The sequence below is a fragment of the Phocoena sinus genome, chromosome 6 (genome assembly GCF_008692025.1).
Source record: "Phocoena sinus isolate mPhoSin1 chromosome 6, mPhoSin1.pri, whole genome shotgun sequence".
NCBI classification, from domain to species: Eukaryota; Metazoa; Chordata; class Mammalia; order Artiodactyla; family Phocoenidae; genus Phocoena; species Phocoena sinus.
The window spans coordinates 65,332,841-65,350,896 of record NC_045768.1 but is presented as its reverse complement, the minus strand read 5'-3'; the positions used below and the strand labels follow the sequence as shown (position 1 = coordinate 65,350,896).

Below are 18,056 nucleotides of genomic sequence, written 5' to 3'. Positions count from 1 at the left end.
ACAGATGAAGTAGGTTAAAGAATAAAATGTTTAATGTTGAAATTACACTGTGCTTTTGAAATCTTTGAAGGGGAGGAGAGAGAATGCAACAACAAGGATTTGCATGGTTAAGGGAGGGTGTTAAAAGTGGAAAAATACAATAGAGGCTTTAACACTTTTTCTTTGCGAAACCAGGAAAGATCAAAGATGTGGAAAGAGTATAAAATTACTGTAAGTTAAGAATAATGCTGGGTGAGAGAAAAGGGAGGACACATTTGAGGGAATTGACTTGATGGGAAAGAGATGGACATTTCACCTTTTTTCACAGTGAAGGGAAGGATGGGCAAGACTATTACAAACTTCTAGGGAGACTTGGAAATTAAGGGAATCCCTTTCTGCTGGCCTCAGTCTCTCCCTTCTCCCTCACCAAATTCAAAGCGAGACTGCATGTGTGGTGTAAGGCAGAAAGAAAGGATTGAAAGTTTATGCTAGAGAGAGAAGGAAAGGGCATGACAAAAGACAGGGTAAAGGATTAATGGATGGCTTTGAGATCACAAATGAAGTTGCATAAAATGAATGCATGTTTGTATAATGTTTTTTCAGCAGGGCTCAGCAGCAGGGAATAATAGAGCAGGGAAGGTAGAGTTTTGTAGTAACTCTCTGTTGGAGATTTGCGGGACAGGTGCAGCAAAACGAGAATGCAGATGAATAGTAGTTCCATGAGGTTTTTGAGGGATGGGGGGGGACTTTATGTAAAGTCACGAAGGGAGTAGAGCTAGAAAGTGGGGTAACAGATGGGGAGAAAATTTGTCAAAGGCTTAGAGGTCTCAGTGAGATAAAGTAAAATATGGAAGAAATTAATCTAGAGTCAATATTTGCATTTGAGATATTTAAATATATATATGAAATAATTTAATAGTCCTTTCTCTAGATAAAATATTTCTTTGAGTTAATATTTTCACGAGGAATGGTTTTGACTTGCATGATTTTGCTGTAATAGTCAAGAATATATGTCTATGGAAGGGCTGTATTTTTGCTTTGTATAGTGTTTATTTATGGCATTAGTTATTGATGACCTTGTTACCTCTTATTGGTATCTCATAAAGATTCCTACCTGTAATTCTTAGGCGACGTCATGATTTATTTCCAAAAATTGAAAGTGTAATTGAAGAGGGGATTTTTTTGTACTGAAGAGTTCATCAGTTTGATCTGAATTTTGGAGAACTTTTGCCCTCTTAACTGCTCACCCTCCTAACTCAATAGAAGAGCTCTCATACAGTCTTGGGTTCTCAACCTTTGGTATAAAAACAGATGCCCGGCTCCCTACTCCAGAGCTATCATCAAATCAGGATTGGGGTGGGGGGTGGTAGGTAGTCTGCAAGTTCCTAGAAATACAACTTGAGCTAATGTTTTGGAAGCAATTTTTGTAATGTTCCTTGAGAACAATTCAAGGGTTACCTTAGATGAGTTTCTTGACTTTTAATAATGCTTTGAATATACATCATTATATTGCAATTACAAAGGCAAAAATAATGTTTAAAAACTAAGAAAGAAATGGATAAATGCTCAGAAGTGGGACTGCTGAGTCAGATTTGCATATTCTGTATTGCTGATATAATGATCAGAAATGTATTACCAGTTTGATTTGATCACAATTAATCAATATGAGTAATTCTCCACATTCTTACCAAAATTGGGCATTACCTCTTAAGTGTTTACAAATCAGATTGTTGATTAAAAGATTAAAAAAAATTTTTATCAGTAAGGTTGGATTATGCAAGTTTTGGCATGATGCTTTATTGCCTTTATTTTTATTGAGGTAGTTCAGGCTGAATTCTAAATAATTGGGGGTGGGGGAGCAGCTCATAGTAGTCCTCCCATTCTTCTCTTTGCTATTTATTTTCTCTTCTTTTTTTTTTAGATGTTGGGGGTAGGAGTTTATTAATTAATTTATTTATTTTTGCTGTGTTGGGTCTTTGTTTCTGTGCGAGGGCTTTTTCTAGTTGTGGCAAGCGGGGGCCATTCTTCATCGCGGTGCGCGGGCCTCTCACTATCGCAGCCTCTCTTGTTACGGAGCACAGGATCCAGACGCAGACGCGCAGGCTCAGTAGTTATGGCTCACAGGCCTAGTTACTCCGCGGCATGTGGGATCCTCCCAGACCAGGGGTCGAACCTGTGTCCCCTGCATTAGCAGGCAGATTCTCAACCACTGTACCACCAGGGAAGCCCTGTTTTCTCTCTTTTCGATTATGATGTTATGTTTGCATTTCCTTTCTAATTGGTGGTTATTAACCTTTGTTGTACTCTAATGCTTGAATTGATTAAACTGATTCTCGTTTGGGGCTATTGTCTCATTACCCTGGGGCATTATAGTTTGCAAAGGGTCATTGCGATTTCTTTACAGTAGTAAATCCTTCTTTATGGAAAATCAGAATAACTCCTAGGGAAGAACAGCAGATGTCTCAGTTCAAAAATAAAACATGTACATTAACAAAGTTAAAGAATGGAAATATCAGCAACTGAATTTCTTGCCTTTTCTAACATTAATTTAGGTTGTACATCCTAAGTACGCAATATAAAGTGTTAGCATTTTGAGATACTCAATGAAAGTACGTTTATAAGCAGTGTGTGGGTATTACACTGTAATTACATTATACTTTAACATTTTGCATCAAGAATATTCATTTTATTTTTATAAATGACTTTTTTAGGTTGAGAATATCTAAAAAGTGAGTTTTTGTTTCCTAGAATTACTAGAATTATAAGCTAAATTTGAGGATATCACTCTGATGAGTTAACTGTTGAAAAATAATGAAGATCAATATATATTATGCTTGTATTTGAACTTGTTATCCTGTAGTGGCACGTTTTTGCCATTGAACTAAATTTGGAATTCCTACTATGTGCTAAATAAGTTAATTTAAATCTTTGTGATTCAGGCAGAAAAACAAGTAGAAACCGAGGAGGCAGGAGTAGTGACTACAGCAACAGCATCTGTTAATCTAAAAGTGAGTCCTAAAAGAGGACGACCTGCAGGTAGGATTATTAATGTTTAAATAGCTGGCTTGTGATTAATATTCTAATCCATTAAAGTGTTGTACCTCAGCTACTTTGGAATAGGGGAATAGGTACTTGGTTATGTGTAATATATAAATTCCAAAGGAGATAAACATTAAGGTTTCTGCTCTTTGTAATAAAGTATTTAAATTTGAAATAACTGCTTGAGACTTTTTCATTTTCTGTTTTATCCCCATTACATTTTCCTTTAATAGCAGCAAATGAGGCCGTGGTGAGATTTAAAATCCATGAATGATGGGTTTATTTTACCTCTTACTTTAGAAATATTAAGCTTTCCAAATGGAATCATAATGAAAACAAGAGAAAAACAGCATTTGAATAATCAAAGCTATTAAATTATTGCATTCTTTCTTTATTAGGGCCTGTACAATATGCAGATGTCTTCAGCACTGCCTATTTAAAGTATTTTACTAATTTGGCAAATAGGAAATAGCTTGGAAGGATCTGTCTCTAATACAAAGTAAAACAAAGAATATTAGCCAAGATAGAGCCAATTTTTTTTTCTACTTCGTAACATAGGATTCTGTTTTCTTTCTTTTTTTTGGCTGCGTCTGGTCTTAGTTCGACACACGGGCTTCTCTCTAGTTGTGGTGTGCGGGTTTTCTCTCTCTAGCTGTGGCATGCAGGCTCCAGGGCTCCTGGGCTCTATAGTTTGCAGCACGTGGGCTCTCTTGTTGAGGTGTGCTAGCTCAGTAGTTGAGGCACGCAGGTTTAGTTGCCCCGCAGCATGTGGGACCTTAGTTCCCTGACTGGGGATCGAACCCGCATCCCCTGCATTGGCAGGCGGATTCTTTACCACTGGACCACCAGGGAAGTGAAGTCCCATAACATAGGATTCTTAATGAAACAGGATAAAATGAGTAATACCCAAAAAGAAAAAAAAACAATTTACCTAATTTTTACTTTGGAATTTAATAGTGTAATGGATCACATTAATGGTGTTGTTAGAAAATTCAATGAATTCTGATAACAAATTTTCAAATATGTGAGCATACATATACAAATAATACTGTAATATGTATCTGAATATAAGTGCTGCTATCTACTGTAAAGTTGAATTTTGTGACATTCCTATTAAACAACAATGAGGGATGTTCTTTTAAGCCCTCAGCCATACTAAGGACAGATTGAAAATACTCTTGATTCACCTCTGTAAATTTTCTGCTGTTAACTCATTTGAACCACTGGAGGGGATATGATTTTTAAAACCTAAAGTAATTGTTATCTGTTAATAAACTAATATTCTTAGTATATATCATTTGTAACTTTTATATGTGAGATCTACATCTTAACGGGAAAGCTGGTAGTTACAAAATTTTTTTTCCTGTGAATGTCAGCTACAGAAGTCAAGATTCCAAAACCAAGAGGCAGACCCAAAATGGTAAAACAGCCCTGTCCTTCGGAGAGTGACATGTGAGTAAAATTAGTTATGCAGTAAATGAGACATTTCACTTTCAATATATATAAATTTCTTTGCATTTTTACCAGTTTTATTTACAGGGTGTTCGTTGCTATTACTATTTTGTATTTCTAAGAATTATGGGCAAAACAGTTGAAAAATAGTTTTCATTATGTAAAAAGTTGAAATTGATAGGGAATCAAGAAAAATCTGATACGATTATCGTTTCATTAATCTAAGACATTTTCTTGTATATTAGGATATAAGATACTTGGATAATGCAGGGTAAAATTTATAATAGTTCCCTTTGTTTAAGGGAATTTTTAGACAAAGTATTTTTGAAGCAATTTCCACAAATCTTGCTCCTCCAGAATAATCTTTATTTAAAAAATAATAACACTTAACATTATTTTTGTAAATTTAAAGTTTTAAAGTATTTTGGAATGATAACTAGTTACTAACAAAATAATCAGTTCTTTTTTTTCTTGCCATCTTTCTTTTCCATTATGGATCTTGTTTGTGTTGGATTTTCTGGGTAGAAACTTCACCAGCAGGAATATATATTTAGACAAAGAGGGCAAAACTTTGTAGCTATTGTGTTTAAAGATTTTATAGAAAAGGCTTAAGTGAGTATGTCATTTAAGAATGGATTTTACAGTGTTTTGAATGAAAATACTTTATTGGAAATTTGTTATAGAAGTGTTGGTACTTTTCAGCCAATATATGTTTAAAGAGTTTTATTTTACTGCCAAGCTAGCTGTTTAAATATTCTCGAAAATAGTGGCCAAAAATTACAACATGGTTTTTACTACTATAGTGAAATTAAGAAATTAGGTACATGCAGGTGAGTTTATGTTTTTAAACATACCAAGTAAATCTCACTTATCTCCTCCCTAAGATGTCTTCTCTAATAAGGGCACCAAGCATCAAGTCTAGGATTTTATGATCAACATAAGGCCTTGATCTAGAGACTTAGGAACTGAAACACAGATTATCTGCTCCCCTCTCCCTTTTGTATATGCACATTGATCTGGGAGGGATAGGGAACCATAATAAATATTCCCAAGGAGAAGATTAAGAGGCACACAGCAGTCATTGTTCCCCAGGAAATCTGTTGGGAAAATATTGTGAGATCCCCCTGTTTTAGATAATAAACAATATTTCCTTGATTAGGTCCGTCCCAATTTTCCCTGAGAGTATCTTCCTAGTCCATTTCTCTCCATGGCTTTTGGCTGATTCTTGGACTGGAAAGTATTAACCCTCCTTATTAGCTGAGCAGCTTTCTTATTCTGCTTTCATACTTTACAGAGTTGGGCCCAAGATTCCTTTTTAAATCTCCATTAGTTTCTCTTAATGCAGCCTAGCGTCCCTTTTGGTAGTAATACTACTTTATTGTTAGCGTGTGTCTGTTTAATTCTAGTCAGCTTTATAAGATTTCTCCAGACATGATTATCTTTTTATACTTAACTAAAAGCACTTTTGAGTTTATAGGTTTTCCTGAAAACCTACTCCCTGGTTTCCTTTTCATAGAACCATTTGTTCATCAGAAGGATCAAGGTATCCCAATTTGAATTCTTAAGGAAAGGCTGGCAACTTAACAACCTTGATTGGATCTTTGACTCCAGTCTTTGTCTGAATTTGAAAATCTTTTACTGGATGGAAGTGACTTTCAACACTGAAATGCATGGGATTTTTTTCTCCTTCCTCTGTCGTCCTATTATTTTTTAAACTTACCTCCTTCTTGAAGTACCCTATCAAATTTATGTTGATAACAATCAACTCAAAATGCCAATATTCTATCTTGAAACCTCTTCACCCAGAGCCACAAGTTCACTGAATAAGTTTTCTCTCCAGTTATCACAGATGACAGTTTTACCCATTGTATAATATGTTAGGGTTTCAAATGCAAAGCAAGTGTCAAACGTTTTAGGTTTTGATGATGGACAACCCCAAAATACCAGTAGCTTACAATATTTATTTTTCACTTGTGCTATATGTAGGCTGGGCATTGGCTGTTATAGATACTGTCAGCTTTGTATCTGGGCAAAAACTCAGTGGAGTGTAGAGCACAACTATATAAGCTCTTCTGAAACTTAAGCTCTCCACCATGAGAACAGCGTGTATCTGCTAGTGACAGCTTCTTTGCTGTGGGTCCTGAAATGACAAGACAGTGGATAGAGTCCAGAAGAGCTGAAACCATCTCATAATCCTCATGTGAAGTAAAAATATTTGTTATAAGCCACTGAGATATTTTGGGTTGTGTTTGCATTAATTTTTGCTATTAACATGTATTTATAATTTTATTTATAACATTTTAATGTTTCCTATTGTACCTTGACCTATTGAAAAGGGAATTATCACCATGAGGTCTGTATTTCATGGAAGATGGTAAGGAGGGAGGACCATTGGGAAAAGACTTAATTGCAGCAAGCAGTGACAGTTACGTTTATGGGAGTTCTCTGCTTTGACACTGTTTTAAAAACTTTGAAATAATAATCCCATTTCTTAAAAACTTAACGATACACTTAAATCTACCTTTAAAAAACAGCTGCATGGTATTCCACTGTGTATGTATCATAATTCTTAAAAGTTTATTTCTTGTATGGATACATTTTTTTAGACATTGTCATGTGTCGTTTTGTACATGTGCAAACGTATTGGTTAGAATACATTGCTAGAAGCAGATTTACTGGGTTAAAAGGATATTTTTATTTTTAATACCTGCCTCTTTGCATAGGGGGTAACATTTTGGGGGAGGCAGTTCGTCAATATCTAAGAGCCATGGGAATGCCTTTTATATTTGATTCTCTGTTCCCATCTCCACAAAACAATCATTATTAAAATATTTGCCCCCTTGTGGAAGTATTGAATAAAGTTAAGTGATTTTACTTTCCTGCTTTTTCTTCCATTGATTAAAAAAGTAAAGGATGAAATCTATATAACATTTGAAAATAAACATAGCCAATGGTAGTTACGTGACAAAAAATTTCTAAAGAAATAAAGTGATTTTTTCTTTTCCAATTTAATAATCTTAAGGGTTCAAGGAAGCAGTTGTCTGGTAGGTCAGTGGATTTGGAATTGAGATATTGGGCTATTTGACCTTTTGCACCATCATTTTCTCATTCGTTGAATGGGTTGGACTAAATGATCTGGGGTCCTTTCCAGCTTTCAAATCCATTGATGTAATTATATAATATGTGTAAGTCTCAATGAAATTCCTTGAACAATTTAACATTAAGGTTAATTGGCCATATATTTTACCATTATATGTGTCAGTTGGGAGCCTTTTACATTGCAAAGCATATTTCTTTAAATTTTAAAATGACCTTATTTCACCATTACGCAGTTCGATTCTGCAATTGTATTTTTCCCAGCATGGCTACTTTTACAAATACGTAGAATATGAGCGCCATAAAATCTAGGCACCTTACACATCTTATACACGGCTGTTCCCCAAAGTCAAGAACGGTACCATGGCATATGAGATAGTACTCAATATTACTTTTAAGTGAATGAGCCACATTACAAAAAACATGGAAAACAAAGGGGAAAAAATCACTTTTCTATTACCCTAATGCCACTGTAATTTTTCTATCTTCTAACTCATATTAAAAGGATGTTCTTTTCCTTTTATGATTGGTTGGTAATGACACTCCATTATATTTTACTTAAAGATATTTAAAATTTGTTTTTAAATAAAAAACAAACTGCATGTAGCTTATTGTTATCCAGAGTACTTACTCAGTTAACTCAGAGAGGTGGCTGAATGACAAGTACTAATGATACATAAAAGATTATTTTTCATTGTTGTGCCTGTGAAATAGGGTAACTGAAGAAGACAAAAGTAAGAAAAAGGGGCAAGAGGAAAAACAACCTAAAAAGCAGCTTAAAAAGGATGAAGAGGGCCAGAAGGAAGAAGATAAGCCAAGAAAAGAGCCAGATAAAAAAGAGGGGAAAAAAGAAGCTGAATCAAAAAGGAAAAATTTAGCTAAAACAGGGCTTACATCAACCTCTGATTCTGAAGAGGAAGGGGATGATCAAGAAGGTGAAAAGGTAGAACGTTTGCATATCAAATAAAATATTCTATTTTTAGTTTCCTATGTAGTTCTTAATCTTTAGGAAAGTTTCAGTATCTTTATGAAAGTCTATAAATGTGATTAAAAGTTAAAATGAATTTCTTTACCTTTCTGAATAAACTTGAATTACCTGTGTTAAAAAGCATATTTGAAACTTTATTGTACATCCTAAGTTTATTTACCTTTTCACAATTACATGGAAATTAAATGTTGCATGATAAACTTCCAGTAACCCCACCTACCTATTGACAGAAAAGGTAGGAAAGTAGCGAATTAAGCCAGATAGGTTGTGACCAGTGAAGACAGATGTAAAAAGGTACATTTATACATAGATTTTTATTATTTACCTCAATGAAATTCTTAACACTTCAGGCCTATTTAGGGTACATTTTATTGGTGGTACTTTATTTGAATACAACAGTTGTTTAGGAATTTCATTAAAGCTATACGGTTCTTTTCTGTATAAAAACACGTTTTGTGTATAGCCTTGGAATTCTACAGATCCAGGTTGTATAGGCCTTTCATTTATGTTTATCTAATTTATTAGTACTTCAGGACCCCAAAACTAAATTCGGTAGGTTGAGCAGGTACTTGTCAGTAAACAGGTACTGAAGTCAAAGTCATAGTACAGAGGCAAATAGCCTGAGGTACTTCATTTTAACTCATCTTAACCAAAGCATATCATTCCTATAGCAGTGCAGTAAATAATTATAAATCCCAAAATCATCAAGGGGAAAGTTAAATTTAGATAGCAACATGTAATTATGAGGGTTTTATTTAAATTAGTAATTTATTCATCCCTTAAGAAAACTAGTTGCTTCTTTTCTCCCAAGATTATAATCATAGAAGCATTAGTCACTGACTTGATAGTTAACTAAAAGCATCCTAATTCTCAAATAAAACAGAAGAGAAAAGGTGGAAGAAACTTTCAAACTGCTCATAGAAGGAATATGCTGAAAGGCCAACATGAGAAAGAAACAGCAGAAAGAAAACGCAAGCAAGAGGAACAAATGGAAACTGAGCAGTAAGTATTTTTTTTCTAAATTTCGATTTCTTTTTTTAAGCTAGCATGAAATGTTTAAACAATAGAATCTCGTTTTCCAGACTTTCTGAACCCTTTTAAAGAAGTGACTTTTTCAGTGTGTTAGAAAAATGTCCTCAGTATATGATAATCATGTTTCAGGCTTCATTCTTTTCTGAGTAAAGAGGAAATTTACTGAGATAATCACCCTGTGAATTATTTTTAATTTAAACTGAAAGTGCAGATAGGGCTTAACTGTTATAGTGGCTTTGTAGAAAATGTCCTTAATCCTCTACTATTTTCTTGTATAATATTAAATAAAGATAATAAATTGGTGGAGAAGGAATGAAAGAAATACCCATATTTGTCATACCACCAGCAGCCCTCCCCCAGAAGACCAGCAAAAATAACAGAGGCACAGCTGGAAACCCAAGAAGCCAGTAAAAGAAAATTTAAAGGCTGACAGGGTTTGCATTAGATGTGTGCAATATAAGTCAAGTTCAAGCTAAGAAGTTTTGATACCTGGAGACAGTATACTTACCATGGGGCATTTCTTTCCCCTTTAAGTTTATTCTATAAAATAATTTTATAAGAGGGAAAACAGCAATGCCAATGATGATTAGGCTTCACGTTTATTACATTTGTTTTCCTAGTTATCTTTAGACTGTCACTTCTGAGTTCTTTCTCTGAAAGGCCTTTCTTTCTTTGTGAAGCGTCTTGCATTATTCTGACTAAACTTTGTTTTTTTTGTTGTTTTAGTGAGGAGGTGATTTTAAAAACATGCTCTAGGTCACTAAGACAAACTTAATAAAAAACAGTGAAATTCTTAAAACTATTCTTAAGTAATTTTGTACTTTTTTTATATATAATCTGTAAGCCGAAAGTCTTTCTTGATAAGTATAGTGCTTGACCATCTGCTTTCTTAGTTTTTTTGGAGGATATATAAGCAGTTTTAGCTACTTGAGGGAGTAATTTAAAAATTGATCTAAAGCTCAGAAATGTTACTCCCTTTAATGTTAAACTTTGACCATTTATGTAAATACTAGAGTTATTTTTTGTTACCTATCCTTTCCTGTCCTTTCACTGAAAAGTTGTTGGACTGTTTGTTGCTTTTAACTTTATTGTGCTCCCCAAATTAAGATATAAAACTAGTTGTTGCTTAGTAAATCTAGCCCAGCCCTTCTTCAGTATCTCAGAGTTAATCTTTATGTGTTTCAATTTCTTTTTGAATGTCCTCCGAATGTAACTTTCTCAAATTCTAATATTTGTGTTTTCTTTCCTTCTCCTGTTATTACAAAACTTTGTACTTGGACAGTTTTGCTCTGTAAAGCATTTCAGATGCAGCTTGTATGAAATGCATTATGCAAAATAAAGTTTATTGTATTGTATTCCCAGCCAAACAACATGTAATCTACAGTAATAAAAAATATATCTCATTTTGGGCTCAAAGCATTAATCCAGTTACTGAAAAGAGAATACAAGTGGAGCAAACAAGAGATGAAGATCTTGAGACAGACTCATTGGACTGAATTTCCCCCTCCCCCCCCCCCGATGGAAGAATGTTCCAGATTCTAAATTGAGGACTTCATTAATGGCATTATTACTGTGTTAATGATTGTTAAAAAACATTTCCTGTAAGATACACACTACATACTAAGGTCGGCCATCATTCCTGTTAAAAAAGTTTTTTACCAAGCTTAAAATGAAGCTTTGTGTTTGAAAGTTATAATAAGCTCAGATGAAGATGGTGGTTGTACATTATTTCATTTAGAAAATATAAAAATTCATTTTGTTTTGAAGCTAGGTGTTAAACTGGAGTAGCTACTATACCCCCAGAGAATGGGGCAGTTGTGCCCTTCCCCTTGACATTCCTTTGTTGTTCAGTTCTTTAGAAGATTAATCATTGTTTTTTAATCCTGAGAGATTAAACAGTAGACTTGTTAAGAAAACAAAAATGAAACTGTAACCAAAATTTTAAAATAAAGTTTTTTAAAAAAAATACCTGATTTTTAGATATTTTTTTGTTCTTGTCTATTTCAATTGGTTTATTATAATAGGGCCCGAACTCCAAGTCAAGGTACTAGAAATTATTAAGAATTCATTTTTAAATGGTTATTTTTGTGATTTACAGTAAAATGGTACCTTTTCATTTGTGAAATGGTATGTAAATGTTAGTGAATGTCATTTAAGTTTGATATATTGGCACAAAAAAAATCCCACTCCATTTTAATCTAGTAGTATTATAAACAGTCTATTTAACCTTGAAACTAACTTTGAACCCCTCAAATTATCTACCCTTGGGAGATGTGGGAACAATTAAATCAGTCTATTTTGACGTGCTATTTTAAAAAATAATTGTGATGTAGAATTCATGAAACATAGGCATTCTCTTCCCACTATGGCCTGTTTATCCACTGACCCTAAAGTTGGTCTTTTAACATTTACCACAGTATTGTTGGAACAAAATTTCACTGAGGCAGCCATTAAAATTTATTTGTAATGCCACTGAAAAATTAGATTGTTAGATTAGCATGTTAATTTTTACGTTTTGCTTATATTTATACTAATTAATACTAATGTGGCATTACTGAGTTCTAAAAATTATAGTCAATTCCTTGTGATCTAGGCCACTGACTATTTTAAATTAAAAAAATTTTAACTTTTACATAAGGGATTGTGGGCATTTGGTAACCAGTCACAAAGTTCCAATGTTTTTGAAATATTTGTGTTAACATTTGATAGGCAGAATAAAGATGAAGGAAAGAAGCCAGAAGTTAAGAAAGTGGAGAAGAAGCGAGGTTAGTTATTTCACTTTCTAAGATGTATAAAATTGTATTCTACACAGAAAGGAAGTTTTACAGACACTTAACTGTATAGGTTTTGAAACTGGTCATTTTATGTTCTTATCCTCCAAGTACACATTTCACATCCCTAATGGATTCTATATACCTTGCATTGTTTTTAAGTGTTATCAGGTGAACTTGCTAAGGAGTCATGTTTATTATTTTACTGCTCAATATATGATGAAGTTAAATTTTTATAACATGGCCTAAAGCTAGATGTTTTACAATTTCTGACAAATCTAGTTTCAGATGGATTTTTTAGTTTTGGTTAAATGTGTAAGGATGAAGCAGTGCCTTAAGGATTGCAGAAGAGGAGTTATTGGATGCAGACTGGTTTTTTTAGCAACATGCAGCTAGATGGTGATTCTTTGCTTATATGATGAATGTTGGTTTCCTAAATACTAAAAATGGCAGATAACTTAATGATGTAGGCAGATTACAAAGAACATTTTTATAAATTTACCAACTCTTTCCATTATACTTTGCTTAGATTATACAAAAATACTGGTTTTGGAAAATCTATTTACTGTGTTTCACATTTTAATTTATAGAAACATCAATGGATTCTCGACTTCAAAGGATACATGCTGAAATTAAAAATTCACTCAAAATTGATAATCTTGTAAGTGTTTAATACCTCATTTAAAAATACAGTGCTGCTTTTATAGCTTCATATTTTATTTTCTCACATGATTTTATAAGTGTGTAAATTTGAGATAACAGACTATTACTGGTTATTTTGTACTGCCTTGTTATTTGAGATTTTAAAAGTAATCTCTAGAAATAGATTATATGGGTTGTGGTAATTAACAGTTACGAAATTACTATTTTGTCATGAAGGATGTGAACAGATGTATTGAGGCCTTGGATGAACTTGCTTCACTTCAGGTCACAATGCAGCAAGCTCAAAAACACACAGAGATGATTACAACACTGAAAAAAGTAAGTGATCTTGAGTCATGTGGATTTTTAAAATTTCCTCATTATCACCACTTCATTAAGTAACATTTAAAAAATTAAGAAAATTATATGTTTTGTTTTCTCAGATACGGCGATTCAAAGTTAGTCAGGTTATCATGGAAAAGTCTACAATGTTGTATAACAAGTTTAAGAACATGTTTTTGGTTGGTGAAGGAGATTCTGTGATCACACAAGTGCTGAATAAATCTCTTGCCGAACAAAGACAGCACGAGGAAGCAAATAAAACCAAAGATCAAGGGAAGAAAGGGCCAAACAAAAAGCTAGAAAAGGAACAAACAGGTATGTGGTAACTGTTCGCTGGAACTACTTTTAAAAAATGGCTTCAATATTTAATCCTATTAATACCTTATCTATATTGAATGATGAGAAACTCTCATAAAGCGCTTAGCAGAACATTAGCTTCTGGGTTTCTTTTTCATCAAGTTTAAATTAGTAGTAGTAGTGGTTGCTATTCTTTTTCCATTTAAATTAGGAAACATTTCTAACCTACACAGATAGTCAAGGGAAATGAACTTCCCATGTCCCCATCACTCAGCTTCTGCAATTATCAATACATGAGCATTGCCTTTTTATATCCCCATCAAGTTTCTCTGTGACACCCCTGAAGATTATTTTGAAGCAAATTCCAGATACACTGTTTCAATCATAAATATTTTAGGATGTATATATGACAGACGCTTAAAACAGAATCCATAGTTACAGGCATACCCCACAGGTTTGGTTCCAGACTACTGTAATAAAGTGAGTCACATGAGTTTTTTGGTTTCCCAGGGTGTATTAAAGTTTTTTACCCTACACTGTAATCTGTTAAGTGTGCAGTAGGATTATGTCTAAAAAAACAATGTACATACCTTAATAAAAAAAATACTTCGTTGCTAAGAAAATGTTAACAAATCTGAGCCTTCAGTGAGTCATGAGTCATAGTAGTAACATCAAATATCACTTGACCACAGATCACTATAACAAATATAACAAGAGTCAAAAAGTTTGAAATACTGTGAGAATTACCAAAATGTGACACACAGAAGTGGAGTGATCAAATGCTGTTGGGAAAATGGTGCTGATAAACATGCTTGATGCAGGATTACCACAAACGTTGAATTTGTTTAAAAAAAAAAAAAAAAAAAAAAAGGCAGTATCTACGAAGCACAGCAAAGTGAAGCGCAATAAATCGAGGTCTGCCTGTACCATTAGCCACTTTCCCCAAAATTAGCAGCTTCCCCAATTCCACAGTACTAAAACATCTTAGCAGCAACTGCTTAATGTAGAAAAAAAAATGTTCCAAAGGAGTTGAATTTTGTTACTCACTTATTAGGGAATGATATAGGTCTCCTTAGAGATTTGTTAATGAAATAATATTTACCGGGAAGCCCTCATCATTTTGTCATAAGAGACGAAATCATGTTAATTAACTACTTTGCCACGTTTTGTTGTTAAATACAAAATCTTACTGTGATTCACACTGCTTTTTCTAAGAACTAGAATAAATCATAATGCTCCAAAGAGTTGTACCACCCTTTCGTGTTCCTGATAACAGTAACAAATGGAATAATCAGATTAGTAACCTACTTCTTATATGGATAGATATATGTCGTAACCCCATTTCTTATTGTGCCTTGTCTACCCAAAGGATTACAATGTAATTTCAAATAAAATACAGTAGTAGAAACTTTGGGACTATGTTTTATTTTTGATTTTGGGTCTCTCTTAACAGTTTTTCCATTGAAATCTTTATAAAGGTTCAAAGAGTCTAAATGGAGGATCGGATGCTCAAGACAATAATCAACCACAACACAATGGAGACAGCAATGAAGAAAGCAAAGACAACCACGAGGCCAGCAGTAAGAAAAAGTGAGGACATGTTTTAGTGGGTTGTGATGTATGTTTTAATTTTTAAATCACATTGCTGTTCCAAGGTTATTTGTGTAAGGGATTTATTTTCATCACTCACTTCCTGAATTCAGGATTCAAGACGCGAATTAAAATGGCCAAGCCGTAAAGAAACTTCGCTTGAAACTAATATGCCACTGTATTCAAGGGAATAGAGCAAGGCAGGACTCCTGTTAAAAAAAAATAACTATTCCTTGGACTTCTTCCACTGATAGCACCTTTAATAATGACCCATGTCCATACTTCTTGAATTTTGACAGGATACAGAAATTAGATCTAGAATCATAGGCTGTGTTGTATTATCATACCCACTCTAAAATAACTAGGTGTGTAACCGTAGTTATCCAAATCTTGGTTTGTCCACCGTACACTTTACGGACTTGGAATCAAGCATCCTTTAGTTCTGAAATTCAGGGAAATCTTGTCCGTGTGTATATTACCCTCTCTTCTTAAGATGTATAATATGTTGGTATCACAGATATAACACTTTCATGTTCTTTAAAGAGAATTCATTTTAAAGCTGGAAATGGTGGGAAAGGGCCTGGGCCATGATGCTTCCCTGAGTTATTTTGCTTGATGTGCATATTACTTTGTGAAGAAGACACAACATGGTAAAATAAAATTTTGGACAGAAGATAACAATTAACAATAAGTCACGGAAAAAATTCTTTCGGTGATTTTCAAAACAAATGCACAGATTTAATATCTTTTTTCCTCCTGAGGAAAAAATCCTAACCCCAGTTGTCACACCTTTCTTTCCCCCTTTTCTTTAGGCCATCCAGTGAAGAGAGAGAGACTGAAATATCTCTGAAGGATTCTACACTAGATAACTAGGTTGACATACCTGGAATATAAAGAACATTTGAGAAGTTTGTAATGGTTTTCATTCGAAATATTTAGACTGCTGAAAGTTTTAAATTTTTATAAGCATAGGTTTTGATGTTTAAAACTTGTTTTGAGGGAGAGATCTCCTTATCTTTGTTTAAAAGTGACTAAACATTGCTGACTGTACTTGTGCAGTATTAACAGCTACATTATACAGTAAATGTGAGGGAAAGTCCATTTTAGGAAATGTTAAACTGCTTTTCCAGACATTGGTTGTAGTATATTTTCAATTAGTGTGTGTATGTAATTGATAGTAGAAAAAGGTTACATTTTTAAAACTGCTACTTGTATAAACCTTCCCTCTTTTCCCAAATACTGTGGGTTTTGTGCGTAGTTTTTACAAATCTTGGATTTACCAGACTGTCTTTTCATTGTTTGTGGGTTTTGTAGAAGTTAATCATTTTTACGGTAGATAAAATGTTACTTCTATACAAGTATTCACTCCCTCCCTTTTATCAAAAGTTAATTTTAATCGCAGTCTACATTGTGCTACATTATCCTGCTGCTTTGTAACAATGTGTGGTCTGTATGCCTTTTTGTATGACAACTAGATACCCAACTGACGTTGAACTGTTCTACGGGGTACAAAACTCATGTTAACTTTTGAAGGTAATTTAGTTTTGTGGCTGGGAATTCAGTGAAGTCACATGAGTTTCCTGCAGCGTGCAGGAGTATATATAGGAATGAATCTGGCTTTAGGGTTCAACCATTTACGATCCTTTACAGGCACTAGTAGCTGAAACTGAAAACTAAATGATAAAAGTTTATTTTTGAGAAATGTCTCGAGTTTCTGAATTTTTTTAAAAGTCACACATTAAAGAAGTCACTAAGTATTTTTTTAATTGGAAAAAATGCAATCCATAATACTTTTGCAGTAAATAAAAAGTAAATACTATATAAGGAAACTGACCCATTTGAAAACATGGCTATACCAGAAGGGAAGTTTTATTTCTATGTCATACATGTGACAGGATTGCAAAAAGTGGAAACACAGTAGACAAAAGTAAAGGAGTTGTCTGTATATTCATGGATATGGACTAAATCAGGGTGAACCAAGGTTAACACAAAATTTAAGGGTAACTTAGCATTTCTAAGGTATTTTGAATACTAGGTCAGTTGGTGGTTTGCAGTAGCTTAAAAGACACTTCTCATGTTTAGAAACTGAATATGGGGAAAAGGCTTAATTACCAGTGTTTGCATGTGACATGCATCTTATGCTTTGACCTCTCAGGTAATTGTTTTCATCTACAGATGAAAAGTTTGAAACATTTCAGTAATTGGGAGTTTTGCTTTTGAGAGGTCTTACAATGGAACTAGGACCCACTGTTTTGAGGGAACTCTTGCTATTATATCTGTTTGGTCCTTAATACAATTTAAATTTGGACAGATTTATTCTAGTTAAGCCATAAGTGTCAACATGTAAACTTGTTTTGATTAAAGAATTTTTCTATCAAAGTCTACTAGTATATTACTTCTTTGCCATTTATAAAACTGTGCTGGAATTCTGGATTTGTTTCCAAGAGAGTATACTTGGTCATAGAAACTGTATTATTTGGGGACACAGGGTTACTAAAACATAAGCTCAAAATGCTAAAAATAAAGGAAATGTTATCTTTTGGTTTACCCTTCCTTTTCTTTCAGTGACCCAACGGATCTATATAGTTTTACCAAGAAACCACAAACTATTCAAATGCTGAAGAGAAATATAGTAGCATTCTGATTATTTATGTCTGATTTTATGGGCTGACCTTGCTGTAGCCAGTTGATTCATGTAGCGTTAAAACACTGTTGCCTTCTCTTCACCCTCATTTCAAGAAAAAAATTTTTTGTCATAGGTTGATTCACAGATAACTACTATTCTCAGAACTCTTAAGAAAAAGTCATATAAACAGGTATCAATTTTC

At 33.7% G+C, this 18,056-nt stretch overlaps 1 protein-coding gene across 9 annotated transcripts in view; it reads left to right on the top strand.

Annotated features, from left to right (window-relative positions):
• The window catches only part of PSIP1 (PC4 and SFRS1 interacting protein 1), a 41,088-nt gene that overhangs the window by 20,399 nt on the left and 2,633 nt on the right, over nt 1–18,056 (top strand). For 2 of the 9 annotated variants that reach the window (XM_032634424.1, XM_032634423.1), the window contains exons 7-16: nt 2,919–3,015; nt 4,395–4,470; nt 8,281–8,509; nt 9,438–9,556; nt 12,296–12,351; nt 12,948–13,018; nt 13,237–13,338; nt 13,443–13,656; nt 15,117–15,228; nt 16,041–17,775. In XM_032634424.1, the coding sequence (XP_032490315.1) occupies nt 2,919–3,015; nt 4,395–4,470; nt 8,281–8,509; nt 9,438–9,556; nt 12,296–12,351; nt 12,948–13,018; nt 13,237–13,338; nt 13,443–13,656; nt 15,117–15,228; nt 16,041–16,101 (1,137 nt within the window). In that variant the 3' untranslated portion in view covers nt 16,102–17,775. Of the gene's footprint in view, nt 1–2,918; nt 3,016–4,394; nt 4,471–8,280; nt 8,510–9,437; nt 9,557–10,868; nt 11,555–12,295; nt 12,352–12,947; nt 13,019–13,236; nt 13,339–13,442; nt 13,657–15,116; nt 15,257–16,040; nt 17,776–18,056 lie in introns of those variants that run through there. The other 7 variants (XM_032634422.1, XM_032634421.1, XM_032634428.1 and 4 more) reach the window with 5 other exon arrangements.